Source organism: Paralichthys olivaceus, chromosome 8 (assembly GCF_024713975.1).
Source record: "Paralichthys olivaceus isolate ysfri-2021 chromosome 8, ASM2471397v2, whole genome shotgun sequence".
NCBI classification, from domain to species: domain Eukaryota; kingdom Metazoa; phylum Chordata; class Actinopteri; order Pleuronectiformes; family Paralichthyidae; genus Paralichthys; species Paralichthys olivaceus.
The window spans coordinates 102,451-125,050 of NC_091100.1; the positions used below are offsets into that span (position 1 = coordinate 102,451).

At 42.8% G+C, this 22,600-nt stretch overlaps 2 protein-coding genes, 1 long non-coding RNA gene and 1 pseudogene across 3 annotated transcripts; 2 read left to right on the forward strand and 2 right to left on the reverse strand.

Moving 5' to 3' along the window:
* Positions 1–158: 158 nt before the first annotated feature.
* On the reverse strand, positions 159–9,229 carry gtpbp2b (GTP binding protein 2b). The gene is made up of 12 exons (XM_020107163.2): positions 8,772–9,229; positions 6,929–6,955; positions 6,278–6,462; positions 5,997–6,108; positions 5,692–5,889; positions 5,268–5,442; positions 4,468–4,687; positions 3,433–3,568; positions 2,792–2,850; positions 2,357–2,528; positions 2,092–2,256; positions 159–1,326 (listed from the first exon to the last, which is right to left on the reverse strand). The coding sequence occupies exons 1-12, from the start codon at positions 8,955–8,957 to the stop codon at positions 1,132–1,134; spliced, it is 1,830 nt and encodes a 609-aa protein (XP_019962722.2). The 5' UTR covers positions 8,958–9,229; the 3' UTR covers positions 159–1,131.
* A 50-nt stretch (positions 9,230–9,279) lies between these two features.
* On the reverse strand, positions 9,280–11,229 carry LOC109642394 (E3 ubiquitin/ISG15 ligase TRIM25-like; annotated as a pseudogene).
* ero1b (endoplasmic reticulum oxidoreductase 1 beta) lies at positions 11,177–22,004 on the forward strand. Its single transcript, XM_020107164.2, has 16 exons — positions 11,177–11,755; positions 13,946–14,065; positions 14,341–14,424; positions 14,845–14,886; positions 16,165–16,247; positions 16,932–17,005; positions 17,678–17,798; positions 17,995–18,041; positions 18,474–18,485; positions 18,575–18,601; positions 18,789–18,881; positions 19,157–19,403; positions 19,688–19,757; positions 19,854–19,940; positions 20,191–20,324; positions 20,623–22,004. The coding sequence occupies exons 1-16, from the start codon at positions 11,591–11,593 to the stop codon at positions 20,678–20,680; spliced, it is 1,464 nt and encodes a 487-aa protein (XP_019962723.1). The 5' UTR covers positions 11,177–11,590; the 3' UTR covers positions 20,681–22,004.
* A 170-nt stretch (positions 22,005–22,174) lies between these two features.
* On the forward strand, positions 22,175–22,561 carry LOC138411085 (uncharacterized). Its single transcript, XR_011243731.1, has 3 exons — positions 22,175–22,247; positions 22,301–22,355; positions 22,479–22,561. It is a non-coding gene; the product is annotated as an uncharacterized lncRNA (long non-coding RNA).
* Positions 22,562–22,600: the final 39 nt, after the last annotated feature.

The window sequence follows — 22,600 nt, forward strand, 5'->3', positions numbered from 1 at the left end:
AACTGTAAACCTCATCATGGAAGCCGACCAATCACAACAGAGTGGAGCTGCTGACCAATCAGAGAAGACTTTATCAGGAGGGGCTCTTAAAGAGACAGGAGCTAAAAGCAAATGTTTGAGACAGAGGCTGAAAAGAGGAGCTGCAGCAGTGGACAGTCTGAGGAACATGATGTCTTTTAATTTCATTCCATTAGAGAATGTAAACATTTTACAGTTATAACATGAATTTAAATGATCAACATGAACAGAATGTGTCTCCTTTAACACACAGAAGAGTCATTGCTGCTTTTCAAACATCAAGTGTGACCTCAAATCAAGAGCTGAGAGAAATCACAGTCAAATGTTTCCATGTGTTTTAATGAGCTAGAGCTCGACAGCGCTGAGCGATGAACTGCTTAAGTCCCATGCTAATGCTAGCTAGCCACAATAAGCCACTTTCTAACATGCTTCTGGCTTTGTGTCCAGCTAATCTGATCTGAGACGTCTCTTCATCAAATGTGAACAAGCAGTTTCTCCTCTTAGGATGATGCGATGAAGCTAAAAAAATGTCCGACTCTTTATTGAACTGAAAACAGATTGATGATGATTAACGAAGCAAATTCACAATGAAGTAAACAAGGAGTCATTTTCCTCCACAAACTCATCATGGATTTGTGAATGAATCCACAAATGATCAAAGAAAATCCACCTCCGCTTTGAAAAGAAACAATCTTCTCCCCAAATTTCACCTCGTGTCGCAGCATGTGCAGTTTGAGGGAGTAGGAGGAGACACTTCCTGTCCAGCGTCTGATGACGGCATCGCACAACTTTGAAACGTTTCCTCAAATCCTCCTCAACATTATCCTGCTTCTCATGACGGCATCTTCACTCAATGTGTGTCAGATTAACCATCCAGGGTTAAAGTCTGTGGCTTTAACTTAAGACGAGCGGCTGCTGCCAGGAAGAAGATGATGATGATGGAGTCTGACGGCGCCGAAGCAGGAGCGAGGGAGGATGTGATTATAGCTCCAGGACAGGCAGATTAATCTGCTGACATGTGGCGGGGATGTAAATCCATCAGAGGAGCATTGGTTGCGTGTGGGCGGTTAAAGTTCTCACGGAGCTCAACATCTGTTGATGACGGACGGGGCGTTAATGCTCCTGCAGGTTCTGGTCCACGTTCTGGTTCTGGTCGTGGTTCTGGAAAGGCGGCAGAAGGCCTGTGACGTGGCCAATGCCTTTGGTGACGCCCTCCCTAAAGAGCAGCTTGGCGCCCAGCCGCAGATACTCAGGGTGTTTAATGAAGCGGAAACGAACCACAGCTCGCTCGCCCGTACGCAGCTCGTCCTGTAGTAGAGAGAGAGAGAGATACTACAGTGTTCCAGCAGCAACACAATGAAAAACTACAAACTCACATCTGACACATATAAGTAACACAATCGTAGTATGTCGAGAATATTCAGCTCGTCAGTAACGAGGTTCTCAAGAATTCTCAACCTTCTACGTAAAGAGCCTTGAGATAATGTGTTATGATTTCGTGTTATACAAATTAAATGTATTTGAATATGTGAGCAGACTTCAACTGTTACTGCTCGATAAATAAATCAAATGAAATGTCATCTGAATTTGTAGCAGTGATAATAACAATAATTATAATTGTAATATTTAAATTAATAATAATAATGATAATAGTAATAATCATAGTAATCATAATAATAACAATATTAATACTTAAATTAATAATAATTGTAGTAATAATAATAAAAATAAGAGTGATAATAATAATAACAAAAGTAATAATAGTAAGAAGACCGATAGTAATTATAATAATAATAATATTAGTAACTATAATATTAATAGTAAAAGTAATATTCTACATTGTCGGGTGGATAAACATTGTCTATTATGTGTAAATATAAAGGTAAAACATTGCAGCTCAGATTCGATATGAAGTGCGACTCCAGAGGTTAAAAAGTAAAAAAGGTCTTTTCACTCTGTTGTTTGTGGGGATGTGAGATTTTATATTAAGGTTCAAGTCGTCATCAACATCTTCATCAGCTTGTTCAGTTTCTCAGTGAGAGCTCATGTGACACGTTAACAAAGAAAACAGACCTTTCCATGAAGGCACTCCACTGTGGCGGTCTGCCTCACGTTGCCGACGTGCACAGTGACCTGTGACCCCCGGCGGAAAGTCTTGGCGTGGAAGAGCAGGACGATGGCGGCTTCAAACTGACAACAGATTGTTGGGTTCATCTTGGGGCTGACCATCACCATGCCCTGCAAAGTGTCACAGATCATTTGTCGTTGCGATCGACTGAGCGAGTAATCAGCCTGGAATCAATCCTCGTGCACGCTCTACAGCTACGTGACCTCTGACCTTGCGCAGCAGTGAGCGGTCAAAGTTTCCCAGAGCCAGCGTGGCGGCCTGTCCGGCTCTCAGCACCCTGCAGGCCGAGCGGTTCCTCTGGATGCTGCCCACCTTCAGCCTCAGGAAACGCCCTTCATCTGTCGGACCGACCACCAGCCGCTCGCCCTCCCTGCACACTCCACTGGACACACACACACGCACACACATACATACATACAACACACACATGACACACATGACACACACACACACACACACACACACACACACACACACAACCTTGAGAAGCCTCATCACATACCTGATATGTACGTAAACTGTGATTTAAATTCCAAGAACTATTTCAACTTTATTCCTAAAATCTCCTTTTTCCTGTCACACGTAATTCTTGTCGGACTTTCTGGATAAAATGACCCAGACTCTGTGAAGCAGCTGTGACCTCACCTGTACAGAGTTCCGCCCACCACAGTCCCAACGTCTGGAACTGAGTAAATCTCATCCACCTGAAGCACACAACAAGAAAATGTTCATTTCAAATCCATGTAAAAGTAAATCAATCAAAGAAATCAATCGCATGGTTCATTTCTTGTTTTATTTGTTTATTGCTGTTCAGAATTTTTGACTTTAATTAAATGTCTTTTTTCTTATAAAATGATATATATATATATAAATATTAAAAAAAACAAATACCAATAAAAGACAAATTTGACGAAAACACATGAAGAGGTTTGTGAAGTTAAGGCAGTTCAAAATGTTTTCTGTGCGTGTGTGTGTGTGTGTGTGTGTGTGTGTGTGTTAGTGTGTGTTAGTGTGTGTGAGTGTGTGTGTGTGTTAGTGTGTGTGTGTGTGTGTTAGTGTGTGTGAGTGTGTGTGTGTGTTAGTGTGTGTGTGTGTGTGTGTGTGTTTGTGTGTGTGTGTTTGTGTGTGTGTGTTAGTGTGTGTGTTTGTGTGTGTGTGTGTGTGTTTGTGTGTGTGTGTTAGTGTGTGTGTATTTGTGTGTGTGTTTGTGTGTGTGTGTGTGTGTTTGTGTGTGTGTGTTAGTGTGTGTGTTTGTGTGTGTGTGTGTGTGTTTGTGTGTGTGTTACCTGGAACTCAGTGAGCTGCTGCATCAGCTCCTCCTGCTCTTTGCTGTTGCTCAGTGGAGGGAGGATGTTAAGAAAAACCTTCAGGAGGTTCAGACTCTCTCCAGACACAGCGGACAGAGTGAAGATGGGCGTGATGCTGCACGCACACAAACACACACACACACAGAATGTACTACTTACAGTACTACTGAAGCAGCTCAAGAAGGATTAAAACTTTATCAACCGGTTGACAAGGATTTTATTAAGATATCAATAAAGAAGAACAACTAAGGATCACACTCAGTTTCTAGTTTCCAAACACAGATGAGGAGAAGGTATCTGAGCTCTGTCTGCTCAAACCTGACTCAGTCTGAAGACTCGTTCACTGGTTTGTTTCAGACTCGTCAGTTCAGACTGAAGCTGAACTTCAGGTGTGAACGGTTCCTCAGACCAGAAGAGGAGTTCTGGGTCTGGATCAAACTGAACCAGGTTCTGTTGGTTCACAGTGAAAACACTTTGATGGACCAATCACAGGAAGTAGAGACACATTAAACCATAGAAGAAGAAGAGAACTGGTGTGGAGTACTGGAGTACTGTGGAGTACTGGAGTACTGTGGAGTACTGGAGTACTGGAGTACTGGAGTACTGTGGAGTACTGGAGTACTGTGGAGTACTGGAGTACTGTGGAGTACTGGAGTACTGTGCCTGAAGGTGCTGATGCTGCTAGTAATACATCATGATGTAACCATGGCAACCAGATGAAGCTACAGTCATTGTCTCCATTCAAACAGAAAGACTACTACCCCCCCAACTGACAACACGCCCACATCAGACTCCGTCTACAGACCAATCAGAGTCAAGTATAGATAGACTCCGCCCACGTATGTGAGACAGAATTCTTTAGTCTCTGAAACGTGAAACTGAAACAGATCAAATGAAACAAACACGAAGCTTCAGACTCTGAGAGGAAACGATCAGAAGCAGCAGTAGTATGAGTAGTTTGTTTTAAAAGTATTTGTAGTATCTGTATTATTAGTAGTTTTTATTTGTACTCACCATGTGGATTGAGTGAACTGCTGCGCGGCGGTCACAGCGTCGTCAGGGTTCGACACCACCATGGGGACCTTGTTGCAGCCCGGCTGCTTCAGGACTCGCTCCAGCTGTCGAACGGTTCGCTCCACGGTGCCACGAGAACACAGATCCACTTTACTGACCACGATAAAGATGGGAACCTTCAGCGCCATGGCCAGGCCCAGGTGCTCCCGCGTGGTTCCAGCTGCATGGAGGAGAGCAGGACCATCACGCAGACTTTATTACCCAGAAGCCACCGAAGCTGGTGATTTTTTATATTATTGATTCTTTTCACAGTTGTCGCTTATTATACGTTTTATTTTTCTTCATTGAATCGAAGGAATCACTGAAGTGTGAATTCAACCAATACATTTCCAAGGAACAAACGTGCGAGCCACAGCAAAAGGACTCATTCAAAGAAAACTGGCACTGAAGCTGCTGCTCCTCCGTGACAAAAAGATGGTTCAGGTATCAGATGATGTCACCTGGACGTCTCCCATTGGACGATAACCCTAACATGTACCAGATCTTGAGGTGGAGCCAGATCATCTGACCAGGTCGGATGGACAGACAGATAAATGGTCAAATCATTCTAATTATTAATTGATGCAAAGAATAATTGTTATTTCTAAATGAATAGTTATATAAATATTTACTGTATAAAGCTTATGTACAAACACTGGGACACAGGATTTCATCGCCCAACGTGACCTGTAAACCACAATGTAAGGTGTGACGTCTAACATGGCTGCTTCCTGTGGGTGGCGTGCGTGGCTGCAGCTCACCAATGCCGGTGTTGGCGCTCACCACCAGCATGGCGAAGTCAGGGCAGTAGCTGGTGAGACCGAAGATGGTGGTCTTCAGGTACTTGTGGTGTCCGGCAAGGTCGATGAAGGTGATCATCTTGGACGAGCTCTCGCAGATCTCCTCAGCTGTCCGAGATTCGCTGTAGTTCACAACCTGCTCAACACACGACAAGATGACGAGGCCTTTAAAATCACAAGAGGAGCCGGAATGTGCTCAGAAAAATGAAATTAGATTTGAATATTTCTTCTGAAGCTGTCAAAAGTTTTAAGCTGGACTCATCATCAGAAATATTCAAAGCAAATTTTACACCAGTAAAAAAGTCGAGATGAAAGACTTCTCTCCACCGCCTACGCTTACGTCTATCAGAATTTAAAATCAGAGTTCGGCTCATGATTCCATCACCTCTCCTTTGCTGTTGAAGCCCAGGATCTCGAAGCTGATGCTGGACGTGCGTCCGGTCTGGATCTCGTGCAGATGCCTGAAGAGGTTTAGCCGTGCTCTGCCTCGCCCGTTGTCCAGCTCGCCCTGCGTCAGGACCCCCAACAGGGTTGACTTTCCTGAGTCTACATTCCCCAGCACTGCCACCCGCAGATCCAGGAACTGTCCCCGTCCATGGCCGCATGTCGGAGGAGAGGGATCGAATGATCAGCATGTGGCTCCACTTTCATCAGACTTGACAGAAACGTGCCTGGAGGACAGAATCTCACCTGCTGGTCATCAGGAACCTTTCGAATGAGGACTTCTGCAATTTTCCGAGTGTTTCTGTCAAAGTCGTAGTCCACCTCCCTCTCTCTGAGCAAAGTGATGTCAGCCCCGACTCTGACGACACGCGAGAAAAAAACCCTAATGTGACAACTAACAACACAAACCTGTGTTTTCAAACTGCTGTGAAGATGAGTGTCGGTCAAACCATATGAAAATGCCTCCAACCATCGACATGTTTGAGTTCACATGACGTCATCAGACAAACGTGTACGAGTTTACCTACTTCTCCGCCATCCTTTTTAAGGTTTTGAGCGAGGCCTTCATGTCGACCTCCGTCAGACCGACCAGCAGGCCGTTGTCTTCCACTCCAATCTGGTAGACGGCCTCGCCACGGCCCTCCTGCAGGCGCCACTTCAGCTGCGTGGCCAGATGCTCGAAGCGATACTGAGTGGGGTTCACCAGCTTCAGCTACGACGGCAGAGAGAGAGATGATGATGCAGCAAATATCCAGAGTCTGTGTGTAACATGTAGTAGAGCTGTGAGAAATGTCTGCTGTGACTCTCAATTCTAAATATCTTGTTTTGGTCGATGAACAAACTAAAAGTCAACGACACAGAGTTTAATCTCATTTGCAACGACTGAAGATCATTTTTAAAGAAACTGAAATCCCTGTTTAAAGCTCCAGTGTGTCAGATTCAGGTGAAAGGATCTAATGGCAGAAATTTAATGATGAATAATCCTCATGTTCAGCTGCAACATGACACTTCACCACTAGATGTCACTAAATTCTACACACTGTACCTTTAATGGTTCTGTCAAACTTATATAGGTAGAAACAATGTTCTGCACTTAACATTGTTAATATATATAGTCATTACATTTAGCTAACACATATTAAAGATATATAAATACATATAGTTATACACATAATTACCTTATATTCAATGTTTCCTTCTTCAGCCTGCAGACGCACACACACACACACACACACAGGAAAGATGAGCTTCATTAACAACATTGTCATCATTACACTCAGTGTGTTTGTCGGAGTAGTCTCACTCAACACACTGAATATGAATTATTGTCAGAGGAAATATCACAGTTTTACGATTTATACGATTATTGATGCTATAGAAGGAAAAAGACACACGACAAGCAATATATCGCGAATTTATAGTTAATAATAAAGATGATGAACTAAAATATTTATTATTATCATCAACAATATCCAGTTCGTTTTTAAAGCGTTACGTTTGCCTGTTTAAAAGTAAGTTATGTAAGCCATAGGCTATTTATCTTGAGAGTAATCCACTGGTTATACTTGTGCCATATTTTTTTACAGTGCTCATTATGATGCTCATGATATGATGCCTTTATTGTGCTGGTTTTATCTTTCTTACTGATATTTAATGATGAATGTGGACAGACGTGTGTGTATCCTTTTTAGGTGCTGCAGATCAAATGTTGTGATACTATTTTGTGCAAGGACAATTAAGATCTTTAATTCTGATCCTCTGCTTCCTGAACCAGCAGAGCTGCTGCTGTAACAAATCCGCCAAACTGTTCAGAGTTCTTCATGTTTTAAAGTTTGCTGCTGAACATTGGACATAAACTCCGGTTGTTAATAACTTCTCAGTGTTCTGAACTGATCACAGATCAGCTTCACTCTTCCACTGGAGCTGATGGTGACTCTCAGTCACTTGTTCTCTCAGGAGATGAACCCACTCAGCAGAGAGAGAACAGACTCAGGGAGCGGAGGAGGAAACGTTCAATAATTATACTTCAATATTTACAGTGTGTAGTATTTACACATAACACACTAACTAAATTCACTGTTTGTACCTCAAATACATTTTTCTGTATATGACTTTTTTCAGTTGATACACCCTTTCGTCATGTTACTTCACTATATTTTAATCATATAAATATAGTGAATACATGTGTAAATAGGCTTTGTATTTACTCTTGGCATTTCCATGAACCTTATTCCAGCTGATAGTTTATCATGTTGATATACAACCTTTATATCATCTCTCATCTCTCGGGGATGAATAAAGTATGTCTATCTATCTATCTATCTATAGGTCACGTACAGTATAAATTCAGATGAGCCACAGCATAAATCCTCAGTGGTTGTAAATTAACATGAAAAATGGAAGATGAACTAAAAACAGTTTAGTTTGTGCATCAGTGAAACTCTGAGTTTAATTCACATATGATAATATTCTGTATGTAATGAGTAAATAATAATAATATGTTGTATTAGTAGACATTATAACACATTAGACAGTGATATCACTTGATAAACACTTTATGAGTGTGACGTTCTCTATGTCCTGGTGTTGAGCCTGATGTTTTCATGCTAAAACCACCAGAACCAACCGCTGGTGTTGTTGAAACATGCGCCGATGTATTGACTGGTTGTAATTATTTCAGAAAAGAGGCTGATCTGACCTCTGTGACTTCAGCTTCTTTACCGTTGAGGCATGAATATTTGAAATAGTCGTATTTGTGAGTGCAGTTCGGTGTGACGTCTGTGAACAGCAGATGTGAGCTGTTATTAAGAAGCTAACTCGCAGATCTTACACGTTATAAACATGTGTGTTATGACATGTGTGTTATGACATGTGTGTTATGAAATGTGTGTTATTACATGTGTGTTATAATATATGTAGTCTGACGGTAAAGTAAACAGAACTGAGCCTGACTCTGTCTGTCCAGCAGCGGCAGCAGCAGCTAGCTGAGCCGGCTAACTGTGGGCTAACGGAGGGAGCTACCTCCGGGGGCAGGAACGGTGGAGGGTTGTTCCGCTGGTTCTTCTTGCTCCGTCTCCTCCGGCCTCGTTTGCTTCTTCTCGTCCGGGACTTTTTCGACGCTTTCCTTCCGGTGTTCCCGGGGCCGGAGCCCGGTCCGTGTCTGCCGTGTCCGGGAGACACTGCACCACTTTGGGACAAATCCACCATGGCTGGGCTCAGTCACCGGGACTCGAACTCACGGTGACCGAAGTAAGAATAACATGAATTCACTGATGAAGGTCTCCGCTGTGACATCCCCTCCACATGAACACTGATGAAGACGATGAAGATGATGAAGATGATGAAGATGCTCTCTCCTCAGCATCATCACCACTGTATAACACCTGCTTCCGCCTGGGACTGTCAAAATAATGCAATTTATGACTTCAAAATAAAAATACAGCAGATGACATAGATCGTCACAGTGAGTTTACAACAGGAAGTCAATGAATCAATCAATCAAACACATTTGCTTTATATAGCTCATATGTTAACAAGCAGCATCATCAAGAGTCAAACTACCAAAGAAACCACACTCAGGGCTCAGTGTGATCTTCACCTTCCTGTTGGCCGACTCTGTGGCGACTCCTAAATCCCATTACGTCTTTCCTTCGACCTGAACCTCAAAGTCCAATCCACCAGAAGAAAAACTCTCTATACCAAAGACATTTGGACGATATGAAAATCTCTCTGGGTCGTCCGGTAGATCGTTCTCCTCGTCATCACAGTAAACTTGTTTTCCATCGTCAGACTGGATGAGACAGGGATTGGCTGTATCAGGATCAAAAGTCACTTTCACTGCAAACTGCTGCACCTTCTTCAGCTTCTTCATCTGTTTACTGAGCGTCTCCTCCAGCTGAGCCACAGCTCTCACCACAGTCCCCTCATGTGATGGTGGACGGACTCAGACCTTTTTCTAGTCCTAGGTGAGTGGAGCAGCTTTCCTTCATATTCTTCTCTCAGAGAAACATCATGTGTCTTGTGATCTACAACAGGGCAGAGCATCCAGATACATGTCTGGTCGTTCTTACAGAACAGCTCCAGAGGTCGGTCGTGCTTCGTACACATCCTGTCTTCCAGGTTCAGGGTCGATCAGATGACGTCTTCTCAGATGTGTAGCCATCAGATGAGGCTCCAGGTGAGTCTCACAGTAGGAGGTCAGACACACCAGGCAGGACTTCAGAGCCTCCAGTTTGGGTCCAGTGCAGACTTCACAGGGAACTTCTCCTGGTCTGGAAAGTAGTTGCTGTGAGCTGCTGCTGGTTTTCTGTTGAGCTTCATGTCTGAACTGAGAAACCATCTCAGAGATTAAAGTGTTGACCGACAACCGAGGTCTGGTGTAGAAAACCTGTGTACATGTGGGACACTGGGATGGGACGTTAATATCCCTGTGTGTAGTGATGCAGGTTTTGCAGAAGTTGTGTCCACATGGTGTACTGACTGGATCAGTGAGGACATCCAGACAGATGTTGCACGGAAACTGATCTTCAGAACTTCCAGCAAACATGTCAACACCCTGAGAGCAACAGTGACAGAGTGACAAATAAAAGTGTGGTTAAAGAAGTCTTCATAATTGACCTCTAAATATCACAGATAGTAGCAGAGCATGTCTACACAACATGTCCACACAACACGTCTACACAACATGACTACACAACATGTCTACACAACATGTCTACACAACATGTCAACTGGATCTGTACATTCTCTTTTTCACATCTGAAACCAACTTGCAACAGAAAAATACATTTCAGATTCAAGATGTTTATTGTCATGTACACAGATGTTTTGATTGTTTTCCATATAGTTACTGTGATATAATAATTTTGTTTTTCAGTTAACTGAAATAAGGTTTTGAAAAGATTCCGTCAGTAATGAAATGAATAAAAATGTTCCTTCTTCAATTGTAATGCTCTGTGAAACAAAATAAATATTATCTTTTGTACCAATATTTTTTTGTAGCTCACAAAGATCTTGGAACTCAGTTGAATGTTTTTTCTTCAGATAGAAACAGAGGTTGTTAAGCTGAATAACTTTTACTTTACGAGTACATCGTGGTATTGAAGATTTCCAGTATTTACATCGTGGTATTGAAGATTTCCAGTATTTCCAGTTCTGCTCCACCTCGTACTGCAGCTCTGTGGCTTCAGGCCTCATCATGTGACATAAATACGATGAGGAAGAGGAATGAAGTCTTTAGGAGGCAGCTGAGCTTCTTTTAGTCTGGGGGGGGAGCTGTGGTAACAAGGTCCCACTGATATATGAGTTTAACCAGTCATGAGACAGTCTCAGTCATCCATCATGTTTTTAATATCATCAAATGAGTACAAACCAAGTGATCAGAAGTTTTACTGCAGCCCGCCACCAGGGGGCGATGGAGATGCTTTGGCCTCACTTTTGAGCTCGAAGGAAACTGTCGCGTTTGGATCTGTGTCGTCATCCATCTTTACAATCTGTGCTGTGACTCGCTGGCGGAAACGTGGCGTCACAGTCTGATGTGTCACGAGTGTTGCTGCTGGAGGTTGAGGGCGGAAGTCACCTCGCAGTGTTATTAGTGAGGCTGCGGACCAACTCCATGTTGACACGATGACTCCGCTGCTGTGAGGGGACGCAGAGCTCGGAGAGTCCGTGTGAAGGAGCTCAGACACCGGCCCGCTGACCTCACCGGCCCGCTATATTACCGTCTCCGTTAGCCTGCGGATGCTAACCCCAGTCAGCCTGAAGCTGCCGTCGTTAGCTTCCACAACAACAGGAAGTCCCGCGGATTGTTCAGTTTTGTCGTCCCGCCAGCACAGTGAGGGATGTGGAGAGTAACTCTGCCGGCGCTCGGTGTTCTGCTGCTGGCCTGGTTCTACGGGAACTTAGTTCTGTGTTGGTTCCAACACAATAACGTAAACACCCGAACACAGCACAACGAGCATCACAGCGGAGCCGCCGACAGTCCGGAGCAGAGCTGCTTCTGCCATGTGAGTAAACCCGGGGCCACAGATCACCGGCTTTCATCTGGGATTGAGAAAGTTCACCGGTGTCTTCGCACCACACTAATGGACGCCACCGTGTGTGTGATGCTAGCGAGCTGCAACTATGTGCGTGTGATGCTAGCTAGCTGCAACTATGTGCGTGTGATGCTAGCTAGCTGCAACTATGTGCGTGTGATGCTAGCGAGCTGCAACTATGTGCGTGTGATGCTAGCTAGCTGCAACTATGTGCGTGTGATGCTAGCTAGCTGCAACTATGTGCGTGTGATGCTAGCTAGCTGCAACTATGTGCGTGTCAGATGTAACTGAAACATCAGATCTTATTTAATAAAACACATTAAGAGTAATTCATATTTAGACAATGTCAATGTTAAGATTAAAAGTAATTCCATCTTTAAATGTTTGTGTCTGTAAAAGTCACCGAGGACAAATTCAGTGAGCATAAATATTTATTTCAAATGAACTAGTTTGAACTGAGCTCCAGAATTTAACAGAACTCATCGAGTAGAAAAGCGTGGTCTTCTCTGATTGGCTGTGCTGCAGCTTCCCAGCCTCTGGTGTCTCATGGGAGTTGTAGTCCTCTGCGCTGCTGCAGCAGCTGCTGCTCACTCACTGACCAGCTGCAGAACTACAGACTGGAGGGGCGGGGCCAGGGGCTGGTTGTGACATGTGAGTGGGCGGGTCTGCGGTGAGGAGTTGACTGACAGCCCAGGCTGATCAGGACACAGACTCCAGGTTCTCACCTGTGGCTCTCACCTGTGGTTCTCTCCTCTGGCTCTCACCTGTGGTTCTCACCTGTGGTTCTCACCTGTGGTTCTCACCTGTGGTTCTCTCCTGTGGTTCTCCTGAACCAGTGGAAACAGCAGCAACATGCTAAGAGCCGTTTGGCTCCTCCTGACCTGCCTGGTGCTCGGTGGACTGCTGCGCTCTGAGGTCAGCTGTTTGGGTTATTGTGTCATGCTGACACGTTCCAGGTGTTTGTGAGCAGCTGGACTCAGTGACTCACTGCAGCAGCAGGAAAATAAGAATTATAGCTTCTGAATGTAGATCTTACTGCTCATCATAGAGTCCACAGCTGACTCCATATGTTTGGTCTGATACATCTGAAACAGCTGTTTTATTAGTATTAAGGCCACATTGAGTTGTTATTAATGTTCATCTATTTGTTGGGCAGATCCAGAGCTTGAACCAATTTTTATTATTGCAAATAATGAGAACAACAGAGACATCGACAGAGTGAACTTCACCTTCATTCACTTTTATTCAGTCGTTTACGAATCTGTGTTTTAAAATGTCGTCTTTCAAAGTATAAATCAAGGATGTTGTTTTAAATAACAGAATAACATTGTGTTTTAAATTAGCACATTTCTTTATTTTGATTTTTTATGAACTTCATGAGAAGTGTGAGAAGATAAAGAATCAGTTTGTTCTGTGGATTAAAAACCACAGTGTGTGTTCAGAGCAGACCTGCTGACCTCAGCCAGGTAAATCAGGTGTTTACTGTGGATCAAGACAACAGGTGATGGTTGTTCACCTGCTGGTGGTGTTAGCGTCTCCCTCTGTTTACACAATCATTGATCTCCTCAGACTTTACGTTCAGCATTTTGCTTTGGTCGGGTGGAGGTGTGGTCTGGATCACCTGTGTGGGTTTAGGTTACAGGTGGATGAATAATGTATGGGAGTGGTCTGTTTACTCACCCCCTGAAGGTGGAGCGTCAGTCGACTTCCACACAAATGTTTTTACCCCCTTCTAGACGAGCGTTTTATCTCCAGGCTGCTTCACACCAACTCACCTGAAAACACAGGTCAGATGACCATTCACGTACACTGGTCATGTGATGTAAACAGGAAGTAGATGGTCTCCTCTGCAGTTGGTTGCTTAGTAACAGGAACTCCTCTGAAGGAGGAGCAGTGATGGTGAATGGAGCAGGGATTTCTTTTCTCTGAGCGACGACGAGGTGGAGCTGTTACTGACAGGAAGTGTTAGCGACGCTTTGTGTTCACTGCTGGTAGTCGAGTCATGTGACAAGAACCAATCAGAAGAGAACGTCTGCGTCATCTCTCACAAAATTCTCAGTTTCTGTTCATCCAGAATAAAACACAACCCCCTACTATGTCCGCTGGTTGTTGTTGAAGCTTTTTCATGTTAAAATCTTCTTCTCTCTGCTCCGCCTCCAGCTCACAGGCGATCTGGACGACTGCTTCTGTGACGTCGAAAGCATCGACGTCTTCAACAACTTCAAGATTTACCCTCGAATCAAGAAGCTGACAGAGCGAGACTACTTCAGATACTACAGGGTAAGAGCTGTGCTCATAGGACACCCTGACTCACTGTAACATCTCACAGTATATATATATATACTTATATATATATATATATATATATATATACTTATATATATACTTTATATCATTTAATGTCTGAAAACTCATTTTTTACTTCAATATAAAAGATTTTTGCTGCACTCACACCTTCACACCCTCTGAAGGTACTTTCTTACTTACTCTTGATATTAGTTATGATCTTCAATCTCAGATCAGCCGTGTGTCGTGTGTGTGTCTTTTTCTTAAAGGTGAACCTGAGGCGACCGTGTCCTTTCTGGCCTGATGACGGACAGTGTTCAATCAAAGATTGTCATGTGGAACCCTGTCCTGAGGTGAGGTTAGAGGACTATTTATAGTCAAAGATCCGTGATTGTTCCCATGACTCTAATGTTATCCAGTGTTAAGAGAGTAAAGACCATAGACGACTGCATGAATAATTAATTCAACCCTACACTCACATTACTTACATTTAGGCATCTTGCTTTGTTGCCTTCATGTTTTATTTTTGGACACAATTCTTTTAGATCAGGAGCAGTGTGGTTTCTTTGGTCATCAACAGGTTTGGGAGAAACGAAGTTTGTCCTGAGTGACAGAGTGAAACAGCACATGTTCAGTAAACATAGGTTTTTTTCTATTTAGTCTGTATTTATACAACAGTTATTCATCCAACACCAGTTTAACCACATGATCAGTTAAAGGTGGATGATTTATTATAAGGTGGAGAACTCATTTCCTTATTGTTTCTTTAACAGAGTAAGATCCCTGTCGGCATCAAGTCTGGGAACTACAACAAGGTGAGACGACAAATTAACACAAAATACAAATGGCACTGTCGCTTCAGTATCGTACCTTTTATTTAAGGATCGGCACACTGGTCGTTCCTTCCTCTAACCAGAAGGTCAGTGGATTGATCCCACTTGTACTTGGGCAAGATTTTGAACCCAAATTGTCTTCTCACAGAGAAAAGTGCTGCACATAGATGCACTGTATGAATGTTGGTGTGAATGGGTGATTGTAAAACTGTAAAGAGCTTTGAGTGTCATCAAGACTAAAAAGATCTTTACAAATACAGACCATTTATATAAATAAAGACCATTTATATAAATACAGACCATTTACAAAATAAAGACCATTTATGTGCGTGTGCTTTCGTTAAATAGAGAGAATGAGCAGCTGCAATCTTTCCAGCACTTTCTGTCTCATCAGCTGACTCACTGCAACACACACACACACACACACACACACACACACACACACACACACACAGGTCTTATCTGTCCTGATAGTTTCCACCTAGAGGTTGAGGACTGAGTGTTTTCTAGCTCTTGGCTCGCAGCCTGATGTTTGTTTTGTGATGAACGAGGTGTGTTTGAACATCTGGACTCAGTTGCATCAACCACTGTTTGAGTCTGTGGGACAGTTTTAAAAGAAACAGGAATATGTGAAGTCTCAGCAGAATTAAAAAATCGGAACCCATGTGGAGCTCGACAGGTTAATCGTGACAAACTCCGCCCACACTGACACATTTTATTTTTATAACTGGTGACTGTGACTGTGACGCCTCAGAGTTTCACTGCCTCTAAATCAGAGTCATCAAACTGTGACGCCCACGTTCTCTCCCTGATTGGTTCTCATCAGTCACATGACTCGACTACCAGCGGTGAATACAAAGCATCGCTAACACTTCCTTGTAACAGTAACAGTTCCACCTCGTTGTCGCTTAGAGAAAATAAATTCCTGCTCTGACTTTTCACCATCACTGATACTGAGCTCGTAAATGAAAGAAAAGAAACTTCTGTGTCGTGGTTTTGTAAATGCTGGACAGAACCAGGCTAGCTCATGTCCCCTGTTTACAGTGTTTATTCTAAGCTAACCCTCTTTTGCTTCATATTATAAGATGTATCAGTGTTCTAACCCAGCTTTTGTCAAAGGACGTAAGTTTGAAACTGCTCTTCGATATTTGTTTAGCAAAGGAGATGTGTTTTATGAGAAATCATTATCTAGCTACTGCAAGTGTTGTTAGCATGGGCATTAGCATGCTAACCCCCTCCTTCTTTACTCTCTGTCTCCAGTACTCCCAGGCAGCGAACACGATGTCGGACATGACAGAGTGTGAGCAGGCGAAAGAGCTGGGCGCCATCAATAGCACCCTAAGGTGAGAGCGCAGTCGTCCGGTTTTATCTATCAAACATTCTCCAGCGTCTGACTGCTGGTGGTTTCCCAGCGTTCACAACCACGAGCAGCAGACGGAGTGAGAATCTGATAAAACCACTCGGAAGGTTGTGTCAATAAAAACAAAGGTTGTACGTCTGGATATTAAAGTCTAACATGAAACAATATTTCTACTGAGACCTGTGAGATGAAACCAGCATGTAGTTCATCTGTTCTGCACATCACACACATTTTTTGTCCTCCGCTGGCGACACCCAGTGGCCAGAGGCATCCATGTTTTCAGGTTGCCTTCCGTCTATCCCATTCTTGTGAACATAATATCTCAAGAACATCTGCAGGGAATTTATACAGATTGGCATTCTGACCAGTTGACTCAAAGATGAACCGACTAGATTTCAGAGGTCAAAGGTCACGGTGACATCAGATGAGTCTGCTCTGGTTGATGGGGGCAAACAATTGCAGGACGATGATTCCAGTTTTCTTCATTAAAGTTTTTGTTATTGTGTATAAAATGAGTCGGTGGACTGTGTGGATGGTAAAAACATTATGGATGATGTAACACACTAAGTTAGAGATCTCATGATTTTATGAGAAATGCAAAAATGTTTTTTGGTTCATTATGAAACTGTCAGACTCTGTTATGAGTGGATATTTTTCCTTGTTTCAGTAACCAGAGTAAAGAGGCATTTGCTGACTGGGCGAGACACGACGACGCTCAGGACCACTTCTGTGAGCTGGATGGTGAGGTTATTCCTATTACCTTGAGACACCAGATAAAAACAGTGGGTGGGGGCGTTTATATCAAACATACATATTCTTTGTGAACGCTGAACCGAACAAATCAGTTTACAAATGATGAACGTCAGCGTTGTTCACTCCAGTGAACGCTTGTGTGTGTTGTGATATGCGAGGTGCGTTCAAGTGAAGCAGTTAGTGAGTTTGTTGAAGAACAGTAGAAACAGTGAAAACACAGTTTCCTCTATGATACACAGCTGCTCAATGAGAATCCCTGACATTTATATCTGACTCCAAACGGTCACTGACTCCGCGTTTTAGATGTCTGCTGATATCTTCCAGGTGCATTCAGGGACTGCTGGAAATGCTAGCGTCCGCTAGCTTTGCCACTTCCTGTAGACTTTTACGAATTTAACATTTGTACAGTGATTAAAAGGAGATTTCAAAATATCGAGATGTGTATCGTGTATGTATATAACATAAAAATACAGTAATATTTGTTTTAGGCCATTTTGCCCAGCCCTGTGTTAATAATAAGTGTGTGTGTGTGTGTGTGTGTGTGTGTGTGTGTGTGTGTGTGTGTGTGTGTGTGTGTGTGTGTGTGTGTGTGTGTGTGTGTGTGTGTGTGTGTGTGTGTGTGTGTGTGTGTGTGTGTGTGTGTGTGTGTGTGTGTGTCAGATGAAACGTCTCCAGATGCTGAGTACGTTGATCTGCTGCTGAATCCAGAAAGATTCACTGGATATAAAGGTCCTTCAGCTTGGAGAGTGTGGAACAGCATCTACGAGGAAAACTGCTTCAAGTGAGACACAAACACACACTTATAAACACACACACTTATAAACACACACACACATTTATAAACACACACCTATAAACACACACACCTATAAACACTCTCACAAATTTTAATAATAATTTAGAATTAGTTAGAATTTGAAGCTGTGCTAATGATGATTGTGATGATGACATTAATAAATGTGTGTATGTGTTGACAGGCCCAGATCAGTGTACCGACCTCTGAACCCTCTGGCTCCGAGCAGAGGTGAGTCACCAGCTCACAGGGACACCTGGTGGATGGGTGGAGAATGGCACTGACTCTGAGATGTAGATTTCGTCCATCTCTATGGTTCAGAACTCCTTTAGAGGACTGAACATTTTGTGGTTCACACTAGGAGCTGGCGGCGGTTCTCCGTCTTAGTTTACCAGTATTAGGATGAATGTTGTGTGGGGGATATGTAAAGAGTTGACGGCTGACAGAACTTAGCTGCTGCTCAGTTTGATTTTTACAAGGTTGCAGTCTTTACTTCATTGACTTGTTAAATTTGAAGGTTTAAGTCACAGTGTGAATAAAGATGGACGACATGACACCAGAATTTGTCAAAGATGGTTTCTGTCATTTTAGGTAGTTCTAGTGTGTGTGTGTGTGTATGAATAGCTCAGATTTAACAGAGCTTCGTTCTCTTTCTGTTTTCAGGAGATGATGATGGTGAGTAAGACGACGGACACGTCAAATTCATTTTTAGTTGTGTTGATTAAAAATCCACAAAACGATCCAAAAGTCTCTTCCTGTTGCAGGAGAAGGTTTCTACAAGTGGCTTGAAGGTAAATACACCTCATGTTATTATCCTTCTGATTTTATATGAATGTACAAATGTGTGTGTGTTTATTTGTATTTATATACATATATGTGGGTGTGTGTGTGTTTACATTTCATTTCCTGTGAGTTTAAGCGCAGGGGAAAATTTTCCCCGCAGATTTAAATCCCTGCTCACCCGATGTCTCTCTCCAGGTTTGTGTTTAGAGAAGAGAGTTTTTTACCGACTCATCTCCGGCCTCCACAGCAGCATCAACATCCACCTGTGTGCCGAGCACCTGCTGGACGGTACGGCCATCACTGCAAACAAATATTCACTTCATGTAAACCTGCACACATGTGGAAACCCTGACATGTCAAGGTTTCAAGACAAATATAGATGATATAAACAAGATGTTGTAAAAACTCCTCAGGCAGATTCTTTTTAAATGGACACAAATGTTCAGTTGGACCCAAAGACGAACATCAATGATCAAAGTCACAGTGATAATGAAAATCCACTAAATCCTTGAGGCAAAATTCATCATGTGTTAAACTGTTGTGTTTGGTGTTGGACTCCTCAGAGGGCTGGGGCCGCTCAGTCTGGGGCCCGAACGTCCAGGAGTTCCGGCGGCGCTTTGATATGGCCGAGACAAAGGGCGAGGGCACACGGCGTCTGAAGAACCTCTACTTCCTGTACCTGATCGAGCTGCGGGCGCTGTACAAGGTGGCTCCGTACTTTGAGCGTGCCTTCGTCGACCTGTACACTGGAAACACGCAGGAGGACGGAGCCACCAAAGAACTTCTGCTGCAAGTCTTCAACGAGCTCAGGTGACTTGAAACAGATTTAAGTGGAGGAAATGTCAGACCAACAGTTGGTGACACTAAAACACTCAGATTCTCCCACAGTGTTTAACTCATGTCGACACTTGAAACGTCTGAAACGTCTTCACAACAACTTAACAACTACATGTTGTTCAGTAAACTACAAGTCAATGTAAAGGGCTGATATTGGTGTAATTAGAACAAACATTAAAGAATTCAGATAAAATGTGGAGCTGCGAGTAAAATAAATAAAGCAGGTGTTTGATCGAACAGCTGTTTTTGTCTTCCAGAACGTTCCCGATGCACTTTGACGAGAAGTCCATGTTTGCTGGAAACAAAATTGAAGCAAAGACACTGAAGGTGAGAGCAGATACTAAAATGTTGTGTTACAGGAGAAAAACATATTTGATGTGAAGTTTTGTCGGTGAACATCATCTCCTCTCGTTCGTCTTCTAGGAAGAATTCCGCCTCCACTTTAAAAACATTTCCAGGATCATGGACTGTGTCGGCTGCAGCAAATGTCGTGTGTGGGGGAAACTTCAGGTGAGTCACGTTTACACTCTGAGACGTTTGTGCTCGCTTTGTTCATTTAGACAAAACAGAGCAGTGTCACCGGAAACCATGGGGGGGGCAGTGATGTGAGACGATCATAGAACACGAGAAACTTCCACAAGGTCCAAACTTTCTCAGGAGAAACTCTTAACTGTCTGTCTCTCTCTCTCTGTCTCTGTCTCTCTCTCTGTCTCTGTCTCTGTCTCTCTCTCTGTCTCTGTCTCTCTCTCTCTCTGTGTAGACTCAGGGTCTGGGCACAGCCCTGAAGATCCTCTTCTCGGAGAAGGAGATCCAGAAGCTTCCTGAACACAGTCCGTCTAAAGGTTTCCAGCTGACTCGCCAGGAGATCGTGGCTTTGATCAACGGCTTCTGCAGGTTCGTTCAGCGCTCTTTGATCAGTCATGATCCCTAGAGGATGAACTCTCATGTCTCTTTACTTCTTCCTGTGAAATACCTGAACAGAAACTTCATGAACATCCATGTTCCCCTCAGGAGGAACCACAAACGATCAAGTTTAAATTTGTAAAGTGGAAAAGTCAGAGGACTTAATAACAACTTTTAATCTAGTGCCACAGTTTGGTCTGAATATAAAATTTGTTTATGTTAAAAAATTATAAATGAATATTTTTATTATGCGATAATGTGACATGTTCATCTCTGTTGCCCCCTGCAGGTTGTCCACCAGTATACAGCAGCTGCACGGCTTTCGCCTGCTGTTGGAGAACAGGTAACAGGAGGTCCACCGGGACAGTAGGTGGCGCCAGCCCCCACTGAACTGCTATTGTCTTCAGCTTTTTATACGTCAGGATCAACAGTGAAACTCCCAGAAATCTCAGTTTCCCTCTGAAACCTCCTCCTCTTTTTCTTCCTCTTCTTCTTCTTCCTCCTCACTAGACTTTTTCTTTTTCTTTGTCGTTCAGTGAAAAACTGACGTCTGTTAGTTTCATTTTCTGAGAATGTGATTCATGATGAAAATTTGACTTCCTGAAGGGAATAATAAAGACCAATCAGACATCTGGGAGGAAGTGATGTAACACAGTGATGCACGATTGTGATGAAGACGATGATAACGGTGAAGACGAAGACTGGACAGACTAAACTGTGGAAACTGTTGGAGGGAAACCTTTCTCTTCCTCTGCTGACATTACATCTTGTCGGATTGTTAAAGTCGCTGTTCTGTAACTATGCTGAAAGACTTAGACGGATGAAGTTTGTCAAGATGAAACTGCTGCCTGTTTGTTTTTATTTTCTCTTCCTCTTTGCTCGCTTCCTGTTGTTTTTGACATGTTTGTTGCTTGTGAAGCTCTGGACCAGTCTGTGTGTCTCTCTCGGTCAATAGTCAGATCTATGGTTTCCATGGTAACCCTCAACACTATTTAATATATTGAATTAGACGACACGTGAAGAAACATTTGTTCTCAAACTATTTATTTATTCACACGTTAGTCCCGTGTTCAGAACGTTTTCTGTCAGAACCGAGAGTCCAACAAGCAACAAAGTGGTTAAACACGTCAAGTCTGTGATGACACCTGTCAATCAAAGCACAAATACAACGGCACGGCCGGGAATTTTATCAGATGGAAACTGAAACATGGAGAAAACACGTCTGATCGTAGCTCATTGGTTTGTTTGCTGTGATGATAAAGTAAAAATAGAAAATGGACCAAAGAATTAAAAGCTGCCTACATTTGATTGGTTTTGTTTTTTATGATGCTCTGGAAGTTACATTACAATAAGTTAATCAACATGTGGGTAAAACACATCATATATATGATGTGTATATATATATATAAAATAATTGGGGAAAACATTATAAATGTAAATCTACACATATAAAATGTTATTTAAAGTAACTGCAGCTTCTGTTTGGTCTTAACTGCTTTAATGTTCTTTAATGTATCAGAAACCTTTGATTAAAACTGAAGATAATATCTGAACGTTTCCTCTTCGTCAGAAATAGAATCAGAATCAGTGCAGTTCTCAGATGCTCCTGCAGAGGGAGCTGTGTCTTCGTTCTGTTGTTACTGAAAGAAATAAAAACAACAAAACAAGAAATGTGCATAACAAACCTTTTTACAGAAAAGTTTTGCCTCAGTTTGATTTCACAGTAAAAACTCTTCATTCTCTAGTGGCTCTGAGGCGGGATTGATTTTTCATGTGTCCACAGACTTTGAGTCCCAACGAATGAATGAGAGTCAAAATATGTTCATCAATATTTGTTTTCGTTATTGTGGAATTCAAACCTTAATGGATTTGACAGCTTTAAATTTGTTCATGTTAGGTAACAAAAGAGTGTGTGTGTGTGTGTCGTAGTGTTGGTGTGTGTGTGTGGTAGTGTTGGTGTGTGAGAGGTGTGTGTGTGTGGTAGTGTTGGTGTGTGTGTGTGGTAGTGTTGGTGTGTGAGAGGTGTGTGTGTGTGGTAGTGTTGGTGTGTGAGAGGTGTGTGTGTGTGGTAGTGTTGGTGTGTGTGTGTCGTAGTGTTGGTGTGTGAGAGGTGTGTGTGTGTGTGGTAGTGTTGGTGTGTGAGAGGTGTGTGTGTGTGTTGTCTGTCAGTTATTGATCAAATTATTTGATCAACCTTTTGTTGTCATGACAACTAGACGAACTGTCATCATATTGTCATATTAATTGTTTTGTTGATTTGCCAGAAA

Bases quoted from the DNA above. Each gene is read 5' to 3' on its own strand.
- ero1b (XM_020107164.2), top strand. From the start codon at position 11,591: ATGTGGAGAGTAACTCTGCCGGCGCTCGGTGTTCTGCTGCTGGCCTGG. The intron at 14,425-14,844 runs GTGAGGTTAGAG...TTTCTTTAACAG, and splicing joins ATGTGGAACCCTGTCCTGAG to AGTAAGATCCCTGTCGGCAT. The intron at 19,941-20,190 runs GTGAGTCACGTT...CTCTCTGTGTAG, and splicing joins GTGTGTGGGGGAAACTTCAG to ACTCAGGGTCTGGGCACAGC.
- gtpbp2b (XM_020107163.2), bottom strand. From the start codon at position 8,957: ATGGTGGATTTGTCCCAAAGTGGTGCAGTGTCTCCCGGACACGGCAGA. The intron at 6,956-8,771 runs GTAGCTCCCTCC...GTGCGTCTGCAG, and splicing joins CACCGTTCCTGCCCCCGGAG to GCTGAAGAAGGAAACATTGA. The intron at 6,463-6,928 runs GTAATTATGTGT...CTGCCGTCGTAG, and splicing joins AAGGAAACATTGAATATAAG to CTGAAGCTGGTGAACCCCAC.